General features: G+C 44.8%; 2 protein-coding genes and 1 long non-coding RNA gene across 9 annotated transcripts in view; 2 read left to right on the plus strand and 1 right to left on the minus strand.

Moving 5' to 3' along the window:
• The window catches only part of GJC2 (gap junction protein gamma 2), a 133,268-nt gene extending 125,648 nt beyond the window's left edge, over nucleotides 1-7,620 (plus strand). For all 5 annotated transcript variants that reach the window (XM_032803466.2, XM_032803482.2, XM_032803493.1 and 2 more), the window contains one exon: nucleotides 249-7,620. In XM_032803466.2, the coding sequence (XP_032659357.1) occupies nucleotides 269-1,522 (1,254 nt within the window). In that variant the 5' untranslated portion in view covers nucleotides 249-268 and the 3' untranslated portion in view covers nucleotides 1,523-7,620. The remainder of the gene's footprint in view (nucleotides 1-248) is intronic.
• A 3,789-nt stretch (nucleotides 7,621-11,409) lies between these two features.
• LOC142046293 (uncharacterized) lies at nucleotides 11,410-18,662 on the minus strand. Of its 3 annotated transcripts, XR_012655167.1 has the most exons (3): nucleotides 18,350-18,662; nucleotides 17,744-17,821; nucleotides 11,410-11,960 (listed from the first exon to the last, which is right to left on the minus strand). It is a non-coding gene; the product is annotated as an uncharacterized LOC142046293 (long non-coding RNA). The 3 variants fall into 3 exon arrangements; XR_012655166.1 differs by lacking the exon at nucleotides 17,744-17,821; XR_012655165.1 differs by lacking the exon at nucleotides 18,350-18,662 and having other exon boundaries at nucleotides 17,744-18,258.
• Nucleotides 18,663-18,729: 67 nt separating this feature from the next.
• Nucleotides 18,730-19,860, plus strand: part of IBA57 (iron-sulfur cluster assembly factor IBA57) — a 12,020-nt gene continuing 10,889 nt past the window's right edge. The window contains exon 1 of the mRNA XM_032803525.2: nucleotides 18,730-19,212. Coding sequence (XP_032659416.1) covers nucleotides 18,866-19,212 — 347 coding nt within the window. The 5' untranslated portion in view covers nucleotides 18,730-18,865. The remainder of the gene's footprint in view (nucleotides 19,213-19,860) is intronic.

A 19,860-nucleotide genomic window follows, 5' to 3' on the forward strand; every position in this document is an offset into this window, starting at 1 on the left:
TTATAATGAGCTTATAGTGATATAAAGTAAAACTCTTAATTGCTTCAGTGACTTGCAATGTACAAATTACAATTCCACTTATACTGAGCCTTTCATAATAGTGATGCTGATCTCTGGAATAAAATAACTTCACTCTGATATTATCCTGCTATGTACCAATGCCACTATCATAATGATATCTGTTGCTATGACCAAACAGAGCTGCATTAATTTATACGTTATGTTTTTTCTTCCTGCTTTTCTTGCAGGTTATAAATGATTAGCCCTTATGACCAACATGAGCTGGAGTTTTCTCACCCGTCTGCTAGAAGAAATTCACAATCACTCCACTTTTGTGGGGAAGGTCTGGCTCACTGTGCTGATCGTCTTCCGTATCGTCCTGACAGCTGTCGGAGGGGAGTCCATATACTCAGATGAACAGAGCAAATTCACGTGTAACACCAAGCAACCAGGCTGTGACAATGTCTGCTACGATGCCTTTGCACCGCTATCACATGTCCGGTTCTGGGTCTTCCAGATCATCATGATCTCAACCCCTTCCATCATGTACCTGGGCTATGCCATCCACAGGATCGCTAGGTCCTCCGAGGAGGAGAAGAGGCTTAAGGTACTCAAGAAGAAGAAGAAGCAGTTTGCTTTGAACTGGCAGGCCGTCCGTAACTTGGAAGACCCTTTGGAAGCAGACGAAGAGGAGCCCATGATCTCCGATAACACGGTGGAAAATGAGGAGAAAGCCAAAGCAAACAAGAAGAGCAAGGAGCAGCAGAAGCACGACGGGAGGAGACGCATCCAGCAAGAAGGGCTGATGAAGATTTACGTCTTCCAGCTCATTGCCAGAGCTTCATTTGAAGTTTGTTTCCTGGTTGGGCAGTATTTTCTCTATGGCTTTGAGGTGGAAGCATATTTTGTCTGCAACAGAGCCCCTTGCCCTCACACCGTGGACTGCTTTGTGTCAAGGCCGACAGAGAAGACCATCTTCCTCCTGGTGATGTATGTTGTGAGCTGCCTGTGTCTGTTGCTCAATATGTGTGAAATGTTCCACTTGGGGTTTGGGACCATTAGAGATGCCATTCGCAACAGAAAGATTAATAGTTTCAGGCAGCCTCCATACAACTATTCCTATTCGAAGAATATCTCCTGCCCTCCCGAGTATAACCTAGTCGTGAAATCGGAGAAGCCAGCAAAGGTCCCAAATAGCCTGTTGGCCCATGAGCAGAACTTGGCTAACGTTGCTCAAGAACAACAGTGCACAAGCCCAGATGAGAACATCCCGCCAGATCTGTCCACCCTTCATAAACACTTGAGAGTGGCCCAGGAGCAGTTAGACATCGCATTCCAGAGCTACAGTGCCACTCAGGCCAACACGCAGCCTTCCAGAACCAGTAGCCCACCTTCAGGTGGGACGGTGGTAGAACAGAACAGGGTCAATACTGCCCATGAGAAACAAGGTGCTAAACCCAAAGCCAGTTCAGAAAAAGGTAGTTCTAGCAGCAAAGATGGAAAGAGTTCTGTATGGATATAATTAGGTGCTTGACCATAACTCACAGACAGGGCAATGTAAGTAAGAGTGTGGGTTTATTCCAGCATTGTCTAGAATTCAATTCACAGAGCACAGGCATAATTTGTATGTGGGAGTAAATGTAGCTGAAGGATGAGTTGTTTCAAACGTTACATTTGAATAATGTCTTCTGGTGTGTTAACAAAGAGACTCCCTTTCTTGCCTAGTCCATATTCTCTCTGGGAACCTCCATCGAGCTAAACTGTATGGTCCCCCCCGCCATGCCCCGGCACTGCTTAGGGATGGGAGTAACAGTCTTTCTTCTTATGTCACTCACTAGCTATTTGCCCAGGATGACCCACTGCAGGCTCTCTGCGACAGAGACTGGACTGACAAGCGAGCAGGTTGGCGGGAAGGGGACTCTGTTAATCATTCAGAAGAAAAGTCTTGACTACCCTGAGCAACTCATGTCCTGCATCGTGAGGCTATAGTACTGTACTTGTGTTGAGAAGGGTTTAATTACTAAATGTCCTTCCTCAAATTAATCTGAATTCCTCCGTTAAAGGGGAAAACGGTGACATGTTGCATAAACTGCCACGATCCACTAGCATGGCTTGTTTCCTGCCTGGATTCTTACATGCACTAACAAGCAGTCATTGGAGATGAACGCAACAGAGATTACAGCCGTGAGTTCTAACCATGCATTAACGGAACATGAAGACTGTCAGAAGCACAGTAGCCATATTTTAAACAATGTACAAAACCCTGAGTTATTAGCGTTGAGGTAAATGTTGTATCCTTTTCTTCCCCCAATCAGTGTTGAACTGCAAAGCAAATGGGATCAAATGCTATGTAGCATTTGCAGTCAATTTGCACTGTAACGATGCTGCAGTGTAGCGTTCATCCCAGAGCTGGTGGGAATTGCAGCAGTTTATGTTTTTTAACACTGCTACTGCACATCTTAAGCAAAAGTGCCTTTAAGCAACCAGGAAAATGAAATTTGAAGTTTCTAATGTCTGTGTTAACTCTTAGTAGAGATCAGAAGACCAGTGCTGACAAATTTTGTTATCATGTACTTTTGTTTTAATCAAAAGCTTATAAATAGTTGCAGCCAAATAGATCAATGCATAGTGTGTACAGTGTGTGTGTGGAGACATATATTTAAGTACATATACACACACATCTGAATGTTATGTGTGAGATACAGATATATATAATGTAATATCAATCCCACGATGATATTTACAACTTCCCGCCCCCACCAAAAAACCACCAGCTCAGAATGGTGGCTGATTTTTCTCTCTTAGAGGTCAAATGGCCAGCCCTTGGGCCAGATCCTCAGCTCGTGTCAGTTGGTTCAGCTTCGTTTATTTCATCTGACCCAACCTGAGACTCTGCCGACTTGGCTTTAATGGGGACAGGAGAGGGGCCATTCCCAAAAAGCACTCGTCTGCAAATCCCCCTTGCCTTGCTCACACGACTAGTTCCACTGGACTTGTGTACACCAGGTTATTTTGGCTAAAGTTTACCACCAGAGATACCCACAATGCAATACTAGTGCAGACCAAGTCTATGCAACATGGTGCTTAACAATGCCAGTGGCCGCTGGCACCTTGTCTGCGCTAGTTCTGCGGGAGAAAGTGAACCGATGGTGGGAGAAGTGGGGAAATCTTAAGAAAAGAAGCCCAGTTTAGACACCACCATTGACTTCCATGAGGCTATTCATGTCAGTAAGGCAAGCAGGGTTAGGACCCTAAACACAGCATGGCTCCAGCTAGAAGGGTTTCAAACACTCTCTGTCAGAAATACTTTGGCAATGTATTTTTTTCATCATTGCCAAAGTAATTTTTTTTCACTTGTACAAAACTGACTGTGTCTGTGGCTTTGTTGTGAATTAACTCCAGTAATGAGCAGAAATGTAATCCTGACCGCTGGGAACATGGCTGGGTGATTTATCGGCCTGGGTGTCAGTGGACGTGCTGAAGTAAAAAAGTAAATAAATAACTGCCCCATTTTTGCTCACGGAGAGCCTGATCCTGCCAGGTGCCTAGGTGTCCTCAATTCCTACTGTGGCTTTGCAGGATGCATTCAGGAGCTTCCAGGATTAGACCCATAAATCTCAGACCACGATAAACCTCTAAAGACTCTGAACGAGCAGAGCACTTAAGAACATGCTTAACTTTAAGCAAGTAACCATGTGGGCCGACTCATGCAGAAGTGCTGTATTCAGTCAGGGCCTAAGAAGGCACTTCTGAAAGCTCTACAGCATCATCAGTGATAGTGACAGAGCAAATGATTGTTTTCAGAGAAATACAGTGACAAGCTCATGAGAGCTTCTGGCAAAAATGTTTAATATATTTTGCTTAGCCACCTATAAAGTACTTTAGGGTTTGATCCTGTTCCCACTGGAGGACATCTCCTGGAAGCAGAATCTGCTCCATGTGATTGTTGAAAATGACTGAGTGACTCGAAGGAACTGATCACAAATCATCAGTTCTGTTTAAAGCAATGCAGCTTTATTCTGCTGCCCGACAGGGCACGTGTAGTGGATTTCCTCAGCAGGATAGGTCAGGATTACTCCATGGGTCTGTCTTAGGGAAGAGCTCACTTAGCAGTGAGTTTTGCACAAAAGGCTCCTAATATTTACAACATGGTGGGGGTGGAAGAAACATATCGGTGTGCTCCTCCTGGCTGAGTCCTTTCTCTTTGCCTCAAGGAACAACTTTGCATTTTGCATGGAGTTAAATTATTCCTCCTAAACGTGGGACATACCTAAAAACTAAGAGGGTCTGCTTGATAATGGTGGGTTCCATTAAAAATTAAATGTGCTGCAGATCCCTTGACCCTGGTACATATTCTGAACAGGAACGATGCCATGAAGTCAGGCCCACATCTGGGAAGTGGTTTATGCTTTATGCTGCCCAGTGTGGACGTTTATACTGCGTATCTATGTGAATCTCCCTTGTTTAGCTTTGGCCCTGTGCCCCCCACAGGCAATTAACATGATGACCCTGATGGAAGCTCTGAGTAGACTGAAGGTTGGATGCTGCATGTTTTTTTCCTTAGCAATGACTCACAATGCAGCAGGCCCATTGAAACGTGTCCCCCTGGAGCAGAGCAGTGACTCTGCTGCATGGGGGAATTTGGGTTGTATGTTTATCCTGGTTATAACAGCAAAACAGCCTCTAGCCCTCAGCACTTCCTGAACAATTCCTGCTGGGTGTAATTGACCCTAGGTTTCCACTGGGCTCCTCAGCTAGTCATTAATCTTCAGGGAGTGTTCTGTGTGCCTCGGTTGTTGTTTAATTCAGTCCTGCTTTGATTGGTGTCGCTGGACCGAGAATAGCCAGCCAGAGAAACAGAGCCAGCCCCTTGGCTCTGACTTTATTTGTAAGGGTGGCTAATGCCAAGCATTTGCCCAGGAGGCAGAGAAACAAGCTTTAAATCAGACATCTCAGAGTCCATCACATAAGCTCGCTCTAATAAATGTATAATCGGTCCTTATTGTTTATTATATTAGGAAGGGATGCACAACCGCTTTGGGTCTGTGCAGGCCTTGTGAACCCTGCCCTCCCTGCAGCCACCATCCCTAGGGCTAAGGACCGTCAGCGAGTGCAGGATTTTGCTGTTAATACTCTCTTGTCGGTTCTAGTCTAACCTCCTTTCTGAGTGGTCTATAATTATAATGTCTCATCACCCATGCCTAATGCTGTACAAAGAGCTAATTAACCCTCAACACGCCTGGAAGGTAACTATTATTAACCCCACTTTATCCAGCATGGTTAAGATGCTTACCCAAGGCATCCAGCGGGTTAGTGTCAGAGACAGGATTAGACTGCAGCGGTTCCAAGTGTCAAGCCCCACGTTCAAGCTGTTGGCTCCAGTTCACCTGTTTTAGGCAGTCAATATGTGGCATACATGTTTTCAGCGTAGAAACGTTTTCAGTTACAAAACGATTGTGTCGGGCACGGGGGCTGGTTTCGTTTCGTTTCCTGGCTTCACTTGCTGTGGTGAGAAGCAGATGACTTGAGAGCCGTGAATGAGGACTTGCTTGTGATGCCTTGTTAAAAAGGGAGTGAGTTAAAGATGAGATTTCAGAAGCCTCTCTGAATTTCCTGACCCTTCTGGGTAGCCTACGCCAGGTACTTAGTGTTACCATGGTGGTCAATGAGCTGTATTTCTGCAGGAGGGACACCAAATTATCGCCCAAACTAACAGGCAGGGAAGTTGGGCCCTCAGTACCTATTGAATGTCTCAGTGTGTGATTCTCCTTATCCCCCATTCCACACCATCAGCATAACGGGTCAGATGATGATTGCGAGCGTGTCACCGTTGTACACAATAGTCCAAATTCTGTCCTGATTCATTTGCTACCACAGTCAGGTGAACCCGTACAATCAGTAAAGTTGCATGGGGCATAAGATGGGGCAGAACGTAACCCAACATTTTCCATATGCCCCTATGCAGCTACAGGGCAGTGCTGAACAGCATGCCTGTGGGGCTAGGCAGTGGCAATGTGATAACAGTAGATTGCGGAATCCTGGCCTCATTCAAGTCAACAGGAGTCTTCCCAGTGACTTCAGTGGGGGGAAGCATTTCACCCAAAAAAGTTTGAAGTCACATCTGGGGCCAGTGCTGGCTCATTTCTTGCAGCACCTTGTCCAGGGCTCCGTCCATTCTAGAATTAACTTGTAAAAGACCCGAGCATGGGGCTTCCACCACCTCCCTTGAGAGAATATGTCACTGTCTTAGAGCATTCAGGGTTAGATTTGTTTCCTGCTATTCAGCCCGTAAGGTAGCCGTGACCTAGTGGTTGGTGATAAAACTGAATCAAGAGACCTGTGTGCTGTTCCCGACCATGCTGATAATCTCTGTGACCTTGGTTGAGTCACTTCCCCTTTCCTTATCTGTAATATAGGGCTGATAACGTTTACCCACCTTGGTAAAGCACCTCGAGACCTGCAGGTGAAAAGACACGCTGTGTGTTGCACCTCTGCAGAGCTTCTCTAACCTCCAGCAGCCTTGCCGGTGCTGCCGTTGGGATGATCCACAAGCCCAAATCTCTGTAGCACTCAGTGGTATGGAGGATTCCCTTTCAACTCACAGCCAGCGCAGCAAGAGTCTCATACTAGGGGCTGAGAGGAGAGGAGCCTAGGCACACTTAGAGCTGCTCTTACACTAGGGGAATTCTTCCCCAGTCCCTTTGACTCAATTACAGCTCTTATTTGCCATGGGAGCAGCATGTAGGAGCCAAAGCAAGGGACAGAATTGGCCCGGAGAAATGTACATTAGTATTATTATGTGATGTTGCTGAATGCCCTCCCGCTACTCCTTTCACATCCCTTGGGGCCCTCCCAAGCTGTGTTCCCTCTTTTGCTGGTTATACCCTCTAAGGCCTTCAGAGGTCATCATTGCACCAGGCTACCGGGATTTAATACTGCCTCGCAAATGAATCTATGCCGATCTCAAAAAAGAATTCCCATTTTTTAATGGGAAGGAGAAATATTAGGAGGTACAATAAACATAACCTTCTTAAACAATGTGGCAAAAAGCTGAGTCCCAGATTAGGTAAAAATCCATCAGGAGCTAACCATCTAACTGCTCAGACAATTGCAACTAATTCACATGCAGCTTCCTTCTTGAACATGATCACTATATGGGATGGGTTTAATGCTTCGCTTGTTTTACAGGTTAGTTGTTTCATTCCCAGAGCAGATGGGTTCGTTGTGTAGTTTGTTTAATTCTAAATGCTGAATATATTCACTAAAACATGTCAGATAAAGTGCTCGTCTTTTTTATTCAGGGCCTGGAATGTCCCAGGTAGAAGCCAAATTACCTTGTTGCTTGCATTCCATTCCACTGGAAAATACTTGAACTTAACTAAAGGCCATAACAAGTCTGTGCTGTTACAGAGTTTCTGGGAGGTTTTGTACTAACTGTATTTGTATTTGAAACTTTTTGCAAATGAAATTGAACCTGTAAATATTTTTCAGTGTAAATGTTACATCTGGAATGTAGTTAGAATGTTACATATATTTGTCAACAAAACAAACCCCAGCTCTTTGGATATTCAATTTCCAATACCAATAACATGGAATAAAACATACATATTGTTTACAGTATGCAAAGTGCGTGGTTTATTGATATGGCAAGGATAATTTTGAAGATATTGGTGAGGAGAGGTGGCAAAAACTTTTAAATCTAATTTGGTAGCCAATTCAACCATATATTTTCATGGACGTAGATACATAAGAATACATACTGGTCCAAAACAAGGGTTCATCCAACCCAGTATCCTGTCTTCTGACGGCAGCCAGTGCCAAGTATTTCAAAGGGAATGAACAGAACAGGGTGATTGCAAGTGATCCATCCCCTGTGAACCTCAGCTTCTGGCATTTGGAGGTTGTGACCCTGACTGTCTCAGCTAATAGCCATTGATGGACCTATCCTCCATAAACTTATTGTGTCTAATTCTTTTTTGAACCTAGTTATACTTTTGCCCTTCACAACATCGCAATGCCAATGAGTTTCCACTGGTTGACTGTGTGTTGTGTGAAGTACCCATTTTTTTTTTTTTTTAATCTGCTGCCTGTTGATTTTATCAGTTGACTCCAAGTTTCTGTGTTAAGTGAAGGGGTAAATACACTTCCCTATTTACTGTCTCCACACCAGTCATGATTTTATAGACTTCTATCATATCCCCCCTTAGTTGTCTCTTTTCTAAACTGAACAGTCCCAGTCTTTTTAAGCTTTCCTCATATGGAAGCTGTACCATAGCCCAGATGTTTTTGTTGCCCTTTTGTGCACCTTTTTCAATATATCTTGAGATGGGGCAACTAGAACTGCATGCACTATTGAAGGTGTGGCCTTACTGTGGACTTATACAGAGGCATTATGATATATTATATTATCTATCCCTTTCCTAATTGTTCCTAATATTAGCTTTTTTGACTGCTCCACTGCACATTGATCGGATGTTCTCAGAGAACTGTTCACGCTGACTCCAAGGTCACTTTTTGAGCGGTAACAGGTATTTCAGACCCCATAATTTTGTATGTATAGTTGGAATTATTGTTTTCCAATGTGCATTACTCGCAAAGTACTTTTGCCTTACTGTGACCTGCTGGTTAACAGTATTCTGCTCTCTCTCTGTGCTAAGAGGCATTGCCTACAACTCTTTTAGGCATTGAGCTGAAGTAAGGTGGAAAACTGCCTAAATTTTCAAAAGTGACTAGTGATTTTGGGGACCCAACTTGGGACATCTTAAAGGGGCCTGATTTACCAACTGGACCCATTCAAGGTGGCTCAAATTCAGCAGCCAAAATTGCTGCATACAAATCACTTTTGAAAATTTAAGCCACTGGATGGATCTTCTGTGTAGCCAGAACTACAATTTTTTTTGCAGGTTATAGAAAAAGAATAGTGGAGTAGATTAAGCCAAATGTTGATTTAGCATAAAGGTGACCAGTAAAGGGGGAGAAAAGCTTAAGTTAACAACTTCCCCCCTTCCTTCATATACATATTTCTGCTTAAGTTTTACATTAGAAATTCAGATCTTGTCTATCCTGTTTTTCCTCAGCTGGACAACTAGGAGGAGATAGGACTTCAGAGGTACTGAGTGAGCAGAATCTAGCTACATTACAGGGAAAATTATATTTATTCAGGCTGCTTAAAACTCACAGTTATTTGTGACCCTCTAACTCAAATCCATGGAAATCACTTGGGAGGGATATTATCTCTGTTAAATATTTACTACCTTTGCCCTTCCCATTAAAAGGATGATCACCCACAAACTGTACCCTGGAAACCTCCAAGGGTTTCCCACAAAACTCTAACCAGTTCTATAGCTGATTGGAAAATTTTGATGAAAAACACAGTGGAAAAATCCACTATTTTCTCCATTTTTTGACCAGTTGTAGCGTTACTTTTCCACTCTTCCAACCAGAACAACAAAATAAGCCCATCAAGTAAACCTTCCTAGATCCAGGAAAGTATATTTTATGACGTTTTACAGTGCACAACAGCATTTACTCACTCAATGCTGATTTACAACAGTGATGGGTGGTACAGGAAAACCTAAGAGATAAAAAGTCCACTGGTCAACTAAGGTCACCAGCAGGGCATCAAGTTACAAGTGATACATTATCAGAATCAATCTTCAGTGGCTGCATATTGCTTGACACTGTCGCTGGCTACAGCCTTTACAGATTAATCTTTCAGTGAGTTTCCTGTATGCCACATTAAGGGCTATAATCCCGCACTGTCTTTTTCGGTGATGCTCCATTGGGATCTTTGTCTCACATCTGGGCTGTGGCAAATTGCCAGGGGTGAAACAAAGTTCCACTGCATTGCTCTTCACAGAAATGACATCACAGTGGAGGGGAACTAATGAGTGATGAGTAACACTAAGTCTCTTCTTCCCAGGACTATGGCAGGCTAAAACTACAATGAAGATATTTGCTAAGGACCAGATCTTCTACTGGGGTAAAGCAGCACTGATCTATTGAAGTCAATGGATCAATTTTATGCCAAGAATCTGGTCCTTAAATTACTTCCATTTACAAATCTTTTCTAAGTACAAAACTCTCCCCTGCAATGGGAATAGCTCCCATTGCTCCTTCCTTTGGCTACGATCACTTTCGGAGCAGTTTGCAGCTAATGACCCACTTGTGTGCTCTTTCAGAAATCATTATTGAAACTTTCTGGGGAGACATGTAGGTACTTGTTGCATTTTGCTCTGCCTACTGCAGTCTACAGTGAAAACAGACCTGACCCAAAATAAACTTTGCCCATGTCATGGTTCAGACTAGGGCTAAAGAGGAAACCACTGCTGTTGACAGCAACGCCGCCAAAGTATCATACTGGGAGAGAGTCAACAGGTGACCTGACTGATCCCCAGCACTCCTGCGCTCCAGAGCATTTCTGCCAGCCTGAGCACAGACAGGGAACCTTCTCATATAGGTGCTATTTCCCAGCTAGAGAGCCAATGCTTCTCAGGCTGCTTTATGCTGCTGTAACTTACCATCATTCAGCCACAGCACTGTCCTCCAGCTAATCAGGAAGTGGGTAGCTCCATTAAGGCAGAGTTATCCTTGATTTACACCAGTGTAACTAAGCAGAATTTGCCTAAAACACAGATGGTGGGCTTCTTCCACACTCCTGTAGACCTCCTTCTTCTCCAGTCTAAACTAGCAGTGGCATGTCTGAGTTTGCACATCCTGAGACGGATTTACTAACAGAACAAACAAATCTGGAGATTACCCTACTGACTGTAGAAAACTTAGAGCAGAGGTAGGCAACCCGCGGCACGCGAGCTGATTTTCAGTGGCACTCACACTGCCTGGGTCCTGGTCACCAGTCCAGAGAGCTATGCATTTTAATTTAATTTTAAATGAAGCTTCTTAAACATTTTAAAAATCTTATGTACTTTATATACAACAATAGTTTAGTTATATATTATAGACTTATAGAAAGAGACCTTCTAAAAATGTTAAAGTGTATTACTGGCACGCAAAACCTTAAATCAGTGAATAAATGAAGACTCGGCATACCGCTTCTGAAAGGTTGCCAACCCCTGACTTAGAGGGTGGTTTGTCAAGAGCCCAGTACTGAGCTGCCCGTTTAGTAGGACCAAACCTGGAGGCTAAACCCCTGGTGGTTGAAGCTACCGGCAGTTGTACTGGCATTATAAGCCTGGAAGCCATTATAACCCAAATATAGAACTGGAAAGATTGGCTGCCATTAAAGCAATATAATCCCTCATAGGACAGGCAGTCTGCAGCATTTATAGTATTTGTTTTGGTTTGGAGTTATAAAAAGTGGAGTATTTCCACCATTTTTTATGGTAACTAACTGTTCAAATTCACCCCAATGCATTTGCCTTGACTTCCATGAATTACACGAGAGATGGATTTGGCCAATTGTCTTTTATTAAAGAGATCCATATAAAGTGACATGGCTTAGCCTGTGTGATTCCAACAAGTGGTACATTTCATTTTTCCCCCACACACTAAGCACAGTACAGGGACGGCAGTCTTTCAAACAAACAACACTGTTAACTTGGTTGACACTGTAGCTACATCGGGACAGTCAGGCATTTTTGTCAATCAGACGTGTGTTCTGTACCTGTTGTGTTGAACCAGTGAATTCAGAGACAGCAAAAAAGAAAGGATTGGAAATTGTTTCAATAGGTGTGTTTTATACATGGAAGAAAGCGATCACCCTTTCAGGCTATATAACGCCAAGCTTATTGCTTGAAGCATAAAGGATCAGGCCCAAACGCTACACTGATGGCAAAACCTGGCCTAGTGTAGTATATTATCATCAGCTGGCATACTTACAGAGTCAGGTATTATTTAGCAAGAGTAAGAGTGGCAGTATCTGGCCCAAGAAACATCAGTGTTCAGCAGCACAGCTCCCTAGCAAAGTATGATTCTCTCTGGCCTCAGAACTGGCTGAGATCCTAGAGGGAAAAAAAAAAATAAAAGGTTAATCAAATATTTTTTTAAGTCACCAAGAACTGAAAGTCTGAGGCACGTGCTGCAGGATGAAAAATGAGAGCTGATGGCAAGCACTGACAGGAAACTGCCCCAGTGCTCTTCTGTCATTTCTAGCCAAGAAGGAGGAACAGTCAGAGTGGTAACAGACGACAAGGATCAGTGCAGCAAGTAGTTTTGCATTTGATTTACTCAAATACCATCAGTTCACTTGGTTGAAAATCCTAGCCCATTGCTTGTCATAATTCCCCCATTAGCCCTCTAGTGTCCTGGAGAGGTGATGGAAAAGAGCGACGGCTGGGAAAGATCTGTGGGCTTGATTCACTGCTGCAAATCCATTAAAATCAACTGGAGCAATGCAGGGTTAAATTAGTGTTTATTTGCGTGGACACGAGAGAGAATACTGAAAGGCAGATTCTCAGCTATACTAATTCAACTTCTGCCAAATTCATCCCACTGAAATCTCTGGCGTCACCCCAGCAATAAAGTTTTTTTGGCACCTATGTCTCAAGATTAGCAGATCAGTTTTTGCTTTAACCACCTCACTTTTAGAGGACAATTTTGCAAGGGAGTAGGTGCTCTTAGCCCCCAGTGATCTCACTCAGGGATCTCACTCAGAGTTGAGGGCACTCAGTACCTAACAGGACTGAGTCTTTAGGGCTATATTCTGATCTCAGGTAGACTGCTGTAAATTCAGAGTAAGCCAGTTGCTTTCAGTGAAGTTACTCTTGATTTACTATGGCATAACTGAGATCAGAATGTGGCTCCCAGTCCTATTGTTTGTAAAGAAGTTATTTTAACAAAATCCTCATTCAACTGTAGCTGTACTTATTTTTGCTGATATGCTGTGAAAAATATTTAATTGTTGCTGGATAAAAAGGAACAAAAACACTTACTAAAAGTTTGGATCTTGCAGGTAAATTTAATTTCCCTTTTTGAAAGGTAATGCAGAAACAGCAGAAATATTGCTAATGCTGCTTTCACTGATTGCAATGCAAACATGGGAAAGCCGGGAAAATATGAATCAAAACCACAAAAACCAGGAAGTCAAATAAAGGCTCAGAAATTAGCCCACTTGATGTTGGACTTTTGCTTTCTCTGACTGAATAGAATGTTTCTATTCATGCATCCGATGAAGTGGGTATTCACCTACGAAAGCTCATGCTCCAATACATCTGTTAGTCTATAAGGTGCCACAGGTCTCTTTGCTGCTTTTATAGAATGTTTCTGTCATTCACTGTTCCCATTAAAAAAGCCTTTTATGTACCATGATTTTTTATACCACTTGGGTGAAGGTTAGGATCATGCAATAAGCCAAAGCCTTTGCTAACCTTTAGGTTTCATGTGGGTGCACAGATATAGGCCCTGCAAAAGGAACTTCCCCCTCCATGCCAATGTTTACATGCAGTGTTGTTCAGGTTCTAGATGTCTCTGTGTAATCCTGTATTGTGTTCCAGACAGGGTGCAGTGTCTGGTAAAAAAGGACAATGCTGGAACTCAAGCTATGGGAAGGCTGTTTGTCTATTGCAGAGGTAGGCAACTTATGCCACGCGTGCCGAAGGCAGCACATGCGCTGATTTTCAGTGGCACTCACACTGCCCAGATTCTGGCCACCAGTCAGGAGGCTATGCATATTAATTTAATGTTAAATGAAACTTCTTAAACATTTTAAAAACCTTGTCTACAACAATAGTTTAGTTATAAATTATAGACTTATAGAAAGAGACCTTCTAAAAACTTTAAAATGTATTACTGGCACTCAAAACCTTAAACCAGAGTGAATAAATGAAGACTTGGCACACCACGTCTGAATGGTTGCCGACCCCGATCTATAGTTAGCGCTGTGTTCTTTAATAAACCCCTTACATGTAAGACTGATTGTGATTCCAAATATATGCCATTCCCTCTTTGCACTGGCTTCTGGAGAGTCAGGTGTAACTGCAGTCCCTCAGGATTTGCTCCTGCCATTCTTTAGAACAGTGATAGGTGGAGGGGGTCAGCACCCTGCAGGATTAGGCCCTGTTTGCTTAAGGTTGTGGAGCAATGGAGATGAAGCACCTTGTGGGCAGCAGCGAAGAAGTCATCATCACCATAGAACTCAAACTGTAGGAAGAAGGGGGTTCCTCTTCATTCTACGGCCTGCTGAAATCTTTAGAAACCCCTCTCCCACCTCTGTGCAAGGTTGGAAAAAAAGACTTAGCTTTATCCTTCAAAAGAAAGGCAGCTCATAACACATGTCGCTATGCACCAAGGGGAAGAAAGGGGGAGGATACATGCAAGATCATATTGAACCATCTGTTTTCAATTGCCAACATTTATAACACTTTGTACATAGTTAGCACCTTCCATTAAAGGAGCCCGAAGCACTTTGGCTCAGCTCCTCAACTGGAAGTTAGGAGCCTAAATAACTTTGAAGATCTGGACCTTTGCCCTCAGTTAAGACCCAAAATGCCTCTAGTGAACATCATTTTACAGGTGGAGAAACTGAGGCAAGGAGTCTCTAAAAATTCTCATGTATGTCCAGTTCACCCAGCTCTCACATCGTCCTGCCTCTCTGCCTTTCCTTGCCAGAGTTCACCCTTATTACCAATGCTAGCATTTCCATATTGGCTAGAAGCTTGCTAACTCATGCTAATAACCCAGCAGAATGTGTCTGTTGGGAGTGTCCAAGGTCACCTAAAATCACATCCACAGGCCGTTTTTTTGTTTCTTCTCAACATTGTTTTTTTCTGTTTACGCAGCTGCCTAACAAGTGTCTGCTTTCATCTGAGAACACCACGTGCACTAACCAGAATTAAAAGCCAGATAACGCCACATTGAAAGAGAGGAAACTGGCTGCAGCTCAAGGGCAGCCATTTAAAAAGGGAGTCAAAACCATCGTAGCTGCAAATCCGTTGCAACCAGACAAGGCTGCATGCCAGAGAAAGCTGTGGCTTGTGGTAATGGTCGAGCTGTTGCTCTATTACGCTGCTAAAGCTGGCACACAATGGCAGCTACTGCAGAGGGAAATTCACCCCTGTTGCAGAGGGCCAATACAAGGGGCTACGTATCATTTAAATTCAAGGTCTGCTCCCTGTCAAGCAGTGGAGGGGACAGGCACTCAGCACCTGCAGGATCAGCCCCTTTTATGGCTTTGAGTTCAGTGGAACACTAGCACGGTGAAGCTCACAAGTGGCTGCAGCCATGGTATGCCTCCTATCATCAAGGTCCCCACATTTTTCAGTGTTGCCCTCCCTCCCCCCGTGGGGGCTGGCCCAGGCTCCCCTGAACATTCCTCCATTCCCACTTAGGGGAGCACACCCCACAGTTTGTGGACCTCTGTCCTATCAGCTCCACAAGATCCCAGGAGTTTTTGCGCTGTCAGTTTCAACAATGATAGTGAACTGGTGAAAGAAAAGCACTAGTTTGTGTATTCACTTCCACAGGTGTCAGCGTGTTTACATTTGCAGCACTTCCATCCCTGATGAGAACAGCACCCTGAGGGCAGCTATCCCACAGTGCAGCTCTCTCCATTTTGACAATAGGTCTTGTGGGATGCAGGAGCAGAAGGTGATCGCAGGGCAACCTGCATCCCTGTACAGCCTCCTCTGCCCAAACACTGATCAGCTCCAGTAGCTCACCGTTGCTCCAAGCAGGGATCAGTTGCTCCATGGAGCAGGCAGTGTCACCTGGCCAGATGATAAGTGAGCACTTGCCAAGAAAACAGGAAGAGGAGTTTCAAAAGTTCCCAGGGCTTTATAGACGGACAGGTGGATGTCTGTTTACCTGATGTCAGAGCAGCAGAGCTGCTGGCCAGAGTGGGCACTAGGGCACTGTGGGATATCCTGTGGAGGCTAAACCTATGTAAATAGGAAGGATGTGTCTTCACTTGCACATCACTGGTAAGAGCTGTACAGCTCTTGTGGAGGTGGTTTTCTTTTGGCAAGTGTAGACGCTCCCACAGCTTTTGTGCAAAAAAAGGGACTTTTTCTGCTTTAAATGGCAAGTGTAGACATGCCCTTACTTGTTGTGCCTGGTTGATGACACCAAACATGGTATAAAACATCCTGTACTGTCCTGAGATCCCTGTAGAGGACAGAAAAGCTCTGAGGCAGCATGGATAGGCACTGGACTGCGAGCCAGAAAACCTGGGCTCTATCACTATTCTGCTGTGTGACCTTGGGTAAGTCACTTTCCCCTCACTCTGCCATTCCCCCTTGCCCCCCATGTTTGTCTTGTCTATTTAAACTGTAAGGTCAAGGTCAGAGACTCTCTCTTAACTATAAAAAAAAAGAAGAACAGGAGTACTTGTGGCACCTTAGAGACTAACAAATTTATTTGAGCATAAACTTTCGTGGGCTACAACACACTTCATCAGCCCACAAAAGCTTATGCTCAAATGTGCTAGTCTCTAAGGTGCCACAAGCACTCCTGTTCTTTTTGCAGATACAGACTAACCCAGCTGCTACTCTGAAACCTCTCTTAACTATGTGTATGTTTATCACTTAGCACAGTGGTCCCCAACCTTTTCGTCTAGTGGACGCCAGACAAAGGACCGTGGCGGCGGTGGAGCATCCGCCAAAACGCCACCGAATTTCTGCAGAAATTCAGTGGTATTTTGGCAGATGTTCCACGCCGGCCAGGACGCGGGTGCATTTATATGCCCCTGCGGGCACCACGTTGGTGACCCCTGACCTAGCACAATGGGGCGCCAATTTCAGATGGAGCTGTAGTTGCTACTGTAATAGAAATAAGTAGTTCAGGGCTGAGTGGCAGCCTATACTTAGTTGCTTCTGTCAGTTCTAATAATTTTTTTTTTCCAGTTTTGAAATGTCTTCCTCTCATTATACAGCTGAGATCATAAGGAATAAGTTTTGCTGCAAAACTTCAGTGAGACAACTTTTGCTGTCTTGAGTTAAACATACATGTTCTGAGAACAGAGAATAAGCTTCTGGGGCAGGGGGAGGAGGAACAGAGCACAAGCCTTTAGAGATGACTCAATAACATTTTTTAAGTCTGGAGATGAATTCCATTGTAATGAATTGGAGTATAAAGCAAGGCTATCATATCATATATGCTTTTAGCTCTCACCTTCACACTGGCAAATCATTTTGACAAGACGCTTCCATCAGAGGCTTTTTTATTTCAGAGCAAAGTAACATAACTCAAATTCCAATCTTATTAAACATTCTGTACATTACCATCAAATACCACAATGTGTTAGCAAAGAAGCTTTTGATAATGTTCCTCCTCAGTTTTCATTTAAGCCTGGGGGAGTAGCAAACAGCTTAGAGTGCAGCAGAAAGCTTGGGAAATGCTAGAGAACCAGTATTAAGAGTCAGGCATCCAGGAAGGCAACTGGCAGAGCAGGAAAAAGCAGAATGTCAGGAAGCAGAATCAAAAAGGAGAATTAAACAGGAGCATATAAGGAAGAGGAGTTTAAAAGAATAGCGAGGACAGGCCCCAGCAGAGGGGAGGCAACAGCAGAGAGCTAGGGAGCAGTAAAAAAACAGTTGGAAAAGCTTAACCCTTTGAATGGTGGCATTTTCCAGTGTACTAGCCACTTCTTAGGAAGATTTGTATGTACCTGCTCCAGTGATTAAAGGAACAGCAGAAAAGTCTGGAAAAGATTAAGCAACACACTGAAGAGCCAGAGGGACAATGGAAATGGACAAGCAGGGAGAGGCCCAGGCCCCACAGGAATCATAGCACAAATATTAAATTGATTTTACTTGAGTCACTTCTCTTTGCGTCTTTAGATAAGATGTACCTCAGTTCCATGCATGCACCTTGGTGGCTGGAGAATAACGTAGGTCTTACGTGATCCCACCAATCATATATCCTCTTTCTAGAGTTAATAGCAATGCAATCAGAGTGTCAGAGTTCCTTAGCACATAGGTAGAAACATGTTGAATAACCACCACAAAAACAAAACAAAACAAAAAAAACACCTCTAGGTCCAAAACACATCCTCCTCCTTCCAAGCCCTACCACATGGCTGATCAATTCTCAGAGCGCAGGAGAAAGATGGCACAAACAGATGATCCCAGTTGTTTTAGTCAGAAGATGGCTCTACATAGTACATATATGTCAGAACTGCACCTACTCAGGACAAGCTTTGCAATTTAACCCTGACTACTTCAAAGCCAAACATATTCCAAGAAATTGAAGCATATGCTTTGTTCTGGTTACATATGGGCCAGGTGCCAAGTTTTACAACAAAGATGAGTCCTATCGGCCTAGCAACTTAAGCATTAGACTGGGACTCAGCAGACCTGGGTTCTAACCCCAGTTCTGTCACTGGCCCGCTAGGTGACCTTGGGCAACTCGCACCTCTGTGCCTCAGTTTCCCCATCTCTACAATGGCAATACTGACCTCCTTTGTCAAGTGCTTTGAGGGCTGGGGCTGGAAAGCCTCCCATGCTGCTGGGAAGGGGCAGTGTTGGCTCACACTGCCTCATGCGATGGATGTTTGTCTGCCGCCGGGGGCCACTCTCTGGGAGGTGCCAGAGCAGCAACTGGTACACAGGTGGGGAGCTGCTGCCACACCAGGCAGGGGTCAGTGTCAGCGCAACAGGCACCTCCCAGGCCAGCTATTGCTTCCGGGGGTGGGGGGGCAGGTGAATGCCCCAGTTCCACCGGGCCCCGCAGGACAAGTGGTGCCTCAGGCCCCCCCTCGCTGGCGGAGGTCCCGCCCACTGGCCCCAAAGCTCCACCCCGCAGGGCTGAGGAGGGACAGTGGGCGTGGCTACCTCAGGAGGGAGGAGCGTTTTCTTGCCACCCGCGCTCCGCCTCGCTCCCAACCTGACATGCGCAAGATGGCGGCTGCGGAGCCTTCAGCGGTTGCTCCCATCGGTCCGTCCTGACGGGCCCCCGTCTCTCTCGCGTCGCCATGTTGCTGAGGGCAGGCGCGGCCGTGCTAGGTCCACCCCGCCGGCCCCCCCTGTGGCTAAGTGGGGGCGGAGGGATGAGGTGTCTCGGCGGGGGCTCCCCTCCCCCACCCGCGGCTGTTCGGTGCTTCCCGCTCAGCCGCGCGCTCCTGCGCGTGCAGGGACCCGAGGCGGACACGTTCTTGCAGGGGCTGCTCACTAATGACGTAGCGCGACTGATGCAGGGTGGAGCGGACCATCTCCCGGAGGGCGGGGCTCCTTCGCCACTGAGCTCGCCCCCTGCACGCGCTCAGTACACGCATGCGCTCAACGTGCAGGGCCGGTGCCTCTATGATCTCATCCTCTACAGGTGAGACCAATTCAAAGCGGTGGGGGGCTTGGAAGAGACTATTGCTCGAGTATGCAACCAGTATGTTGCTAATATGGGAGCAGATGAGTTTGCTAGCTGTGAAGTCAGATGTGGATATAGTGGCTCTAACTGTATAACTTGGCCAAATTTGGTACAGTGCAAAGTTAATTTAAGAGCTGATAGAGGAAAACATTTAAGGCTTGGAAATGGGTGTAATTTAAATTAAGCATGTGTTTCATCACGCCCCAAACTGGGAGGGATTGCAACTGCTTTGGCAATGGTCTGAGGTAAACAGGATGAAGTTTAATCAAGACAAATGCAAAGTGCTTGACTTAGGAAGAAACAATCAGTTTCACATATACAGAATGGGAAGAGACTTTCTAGGAAGGAGTACGGGAGAAAGAGATCTAGGGGTTATAGTGGACCACAAGCTAAACATTGTGATGCTGTTGCAAAAAAAGCAAACATGATTCTGGGATGCATTAACAAGTGTGCTGTGAGCAAGACATGAGAAATCATTCTTCCACTCTACTTTGCGCTGGTTAGGCCTCAACTGGAGTATTGTGTCCAGTTCTGGGCAACGCATTTCAAGAAAGATGTGGAGAAATTGGAGAGGATCCAGAGAAGAGCAACAAGAATGATTAAAGA

This window comes from Chelonoidis abingdonii, chromosome 2, assembly GCF_003597395.2.
Source record: "Chelonoidis abingdonii isolate Lonesome George chromosome 2, CheloAbing_2.0, whole genome shotgun sequence".
NCBI lineage: Eukaryota > Metazoa > Chordata > Testudines > Testudinidae > Chelonoidis > Chelonoidis abingdonii.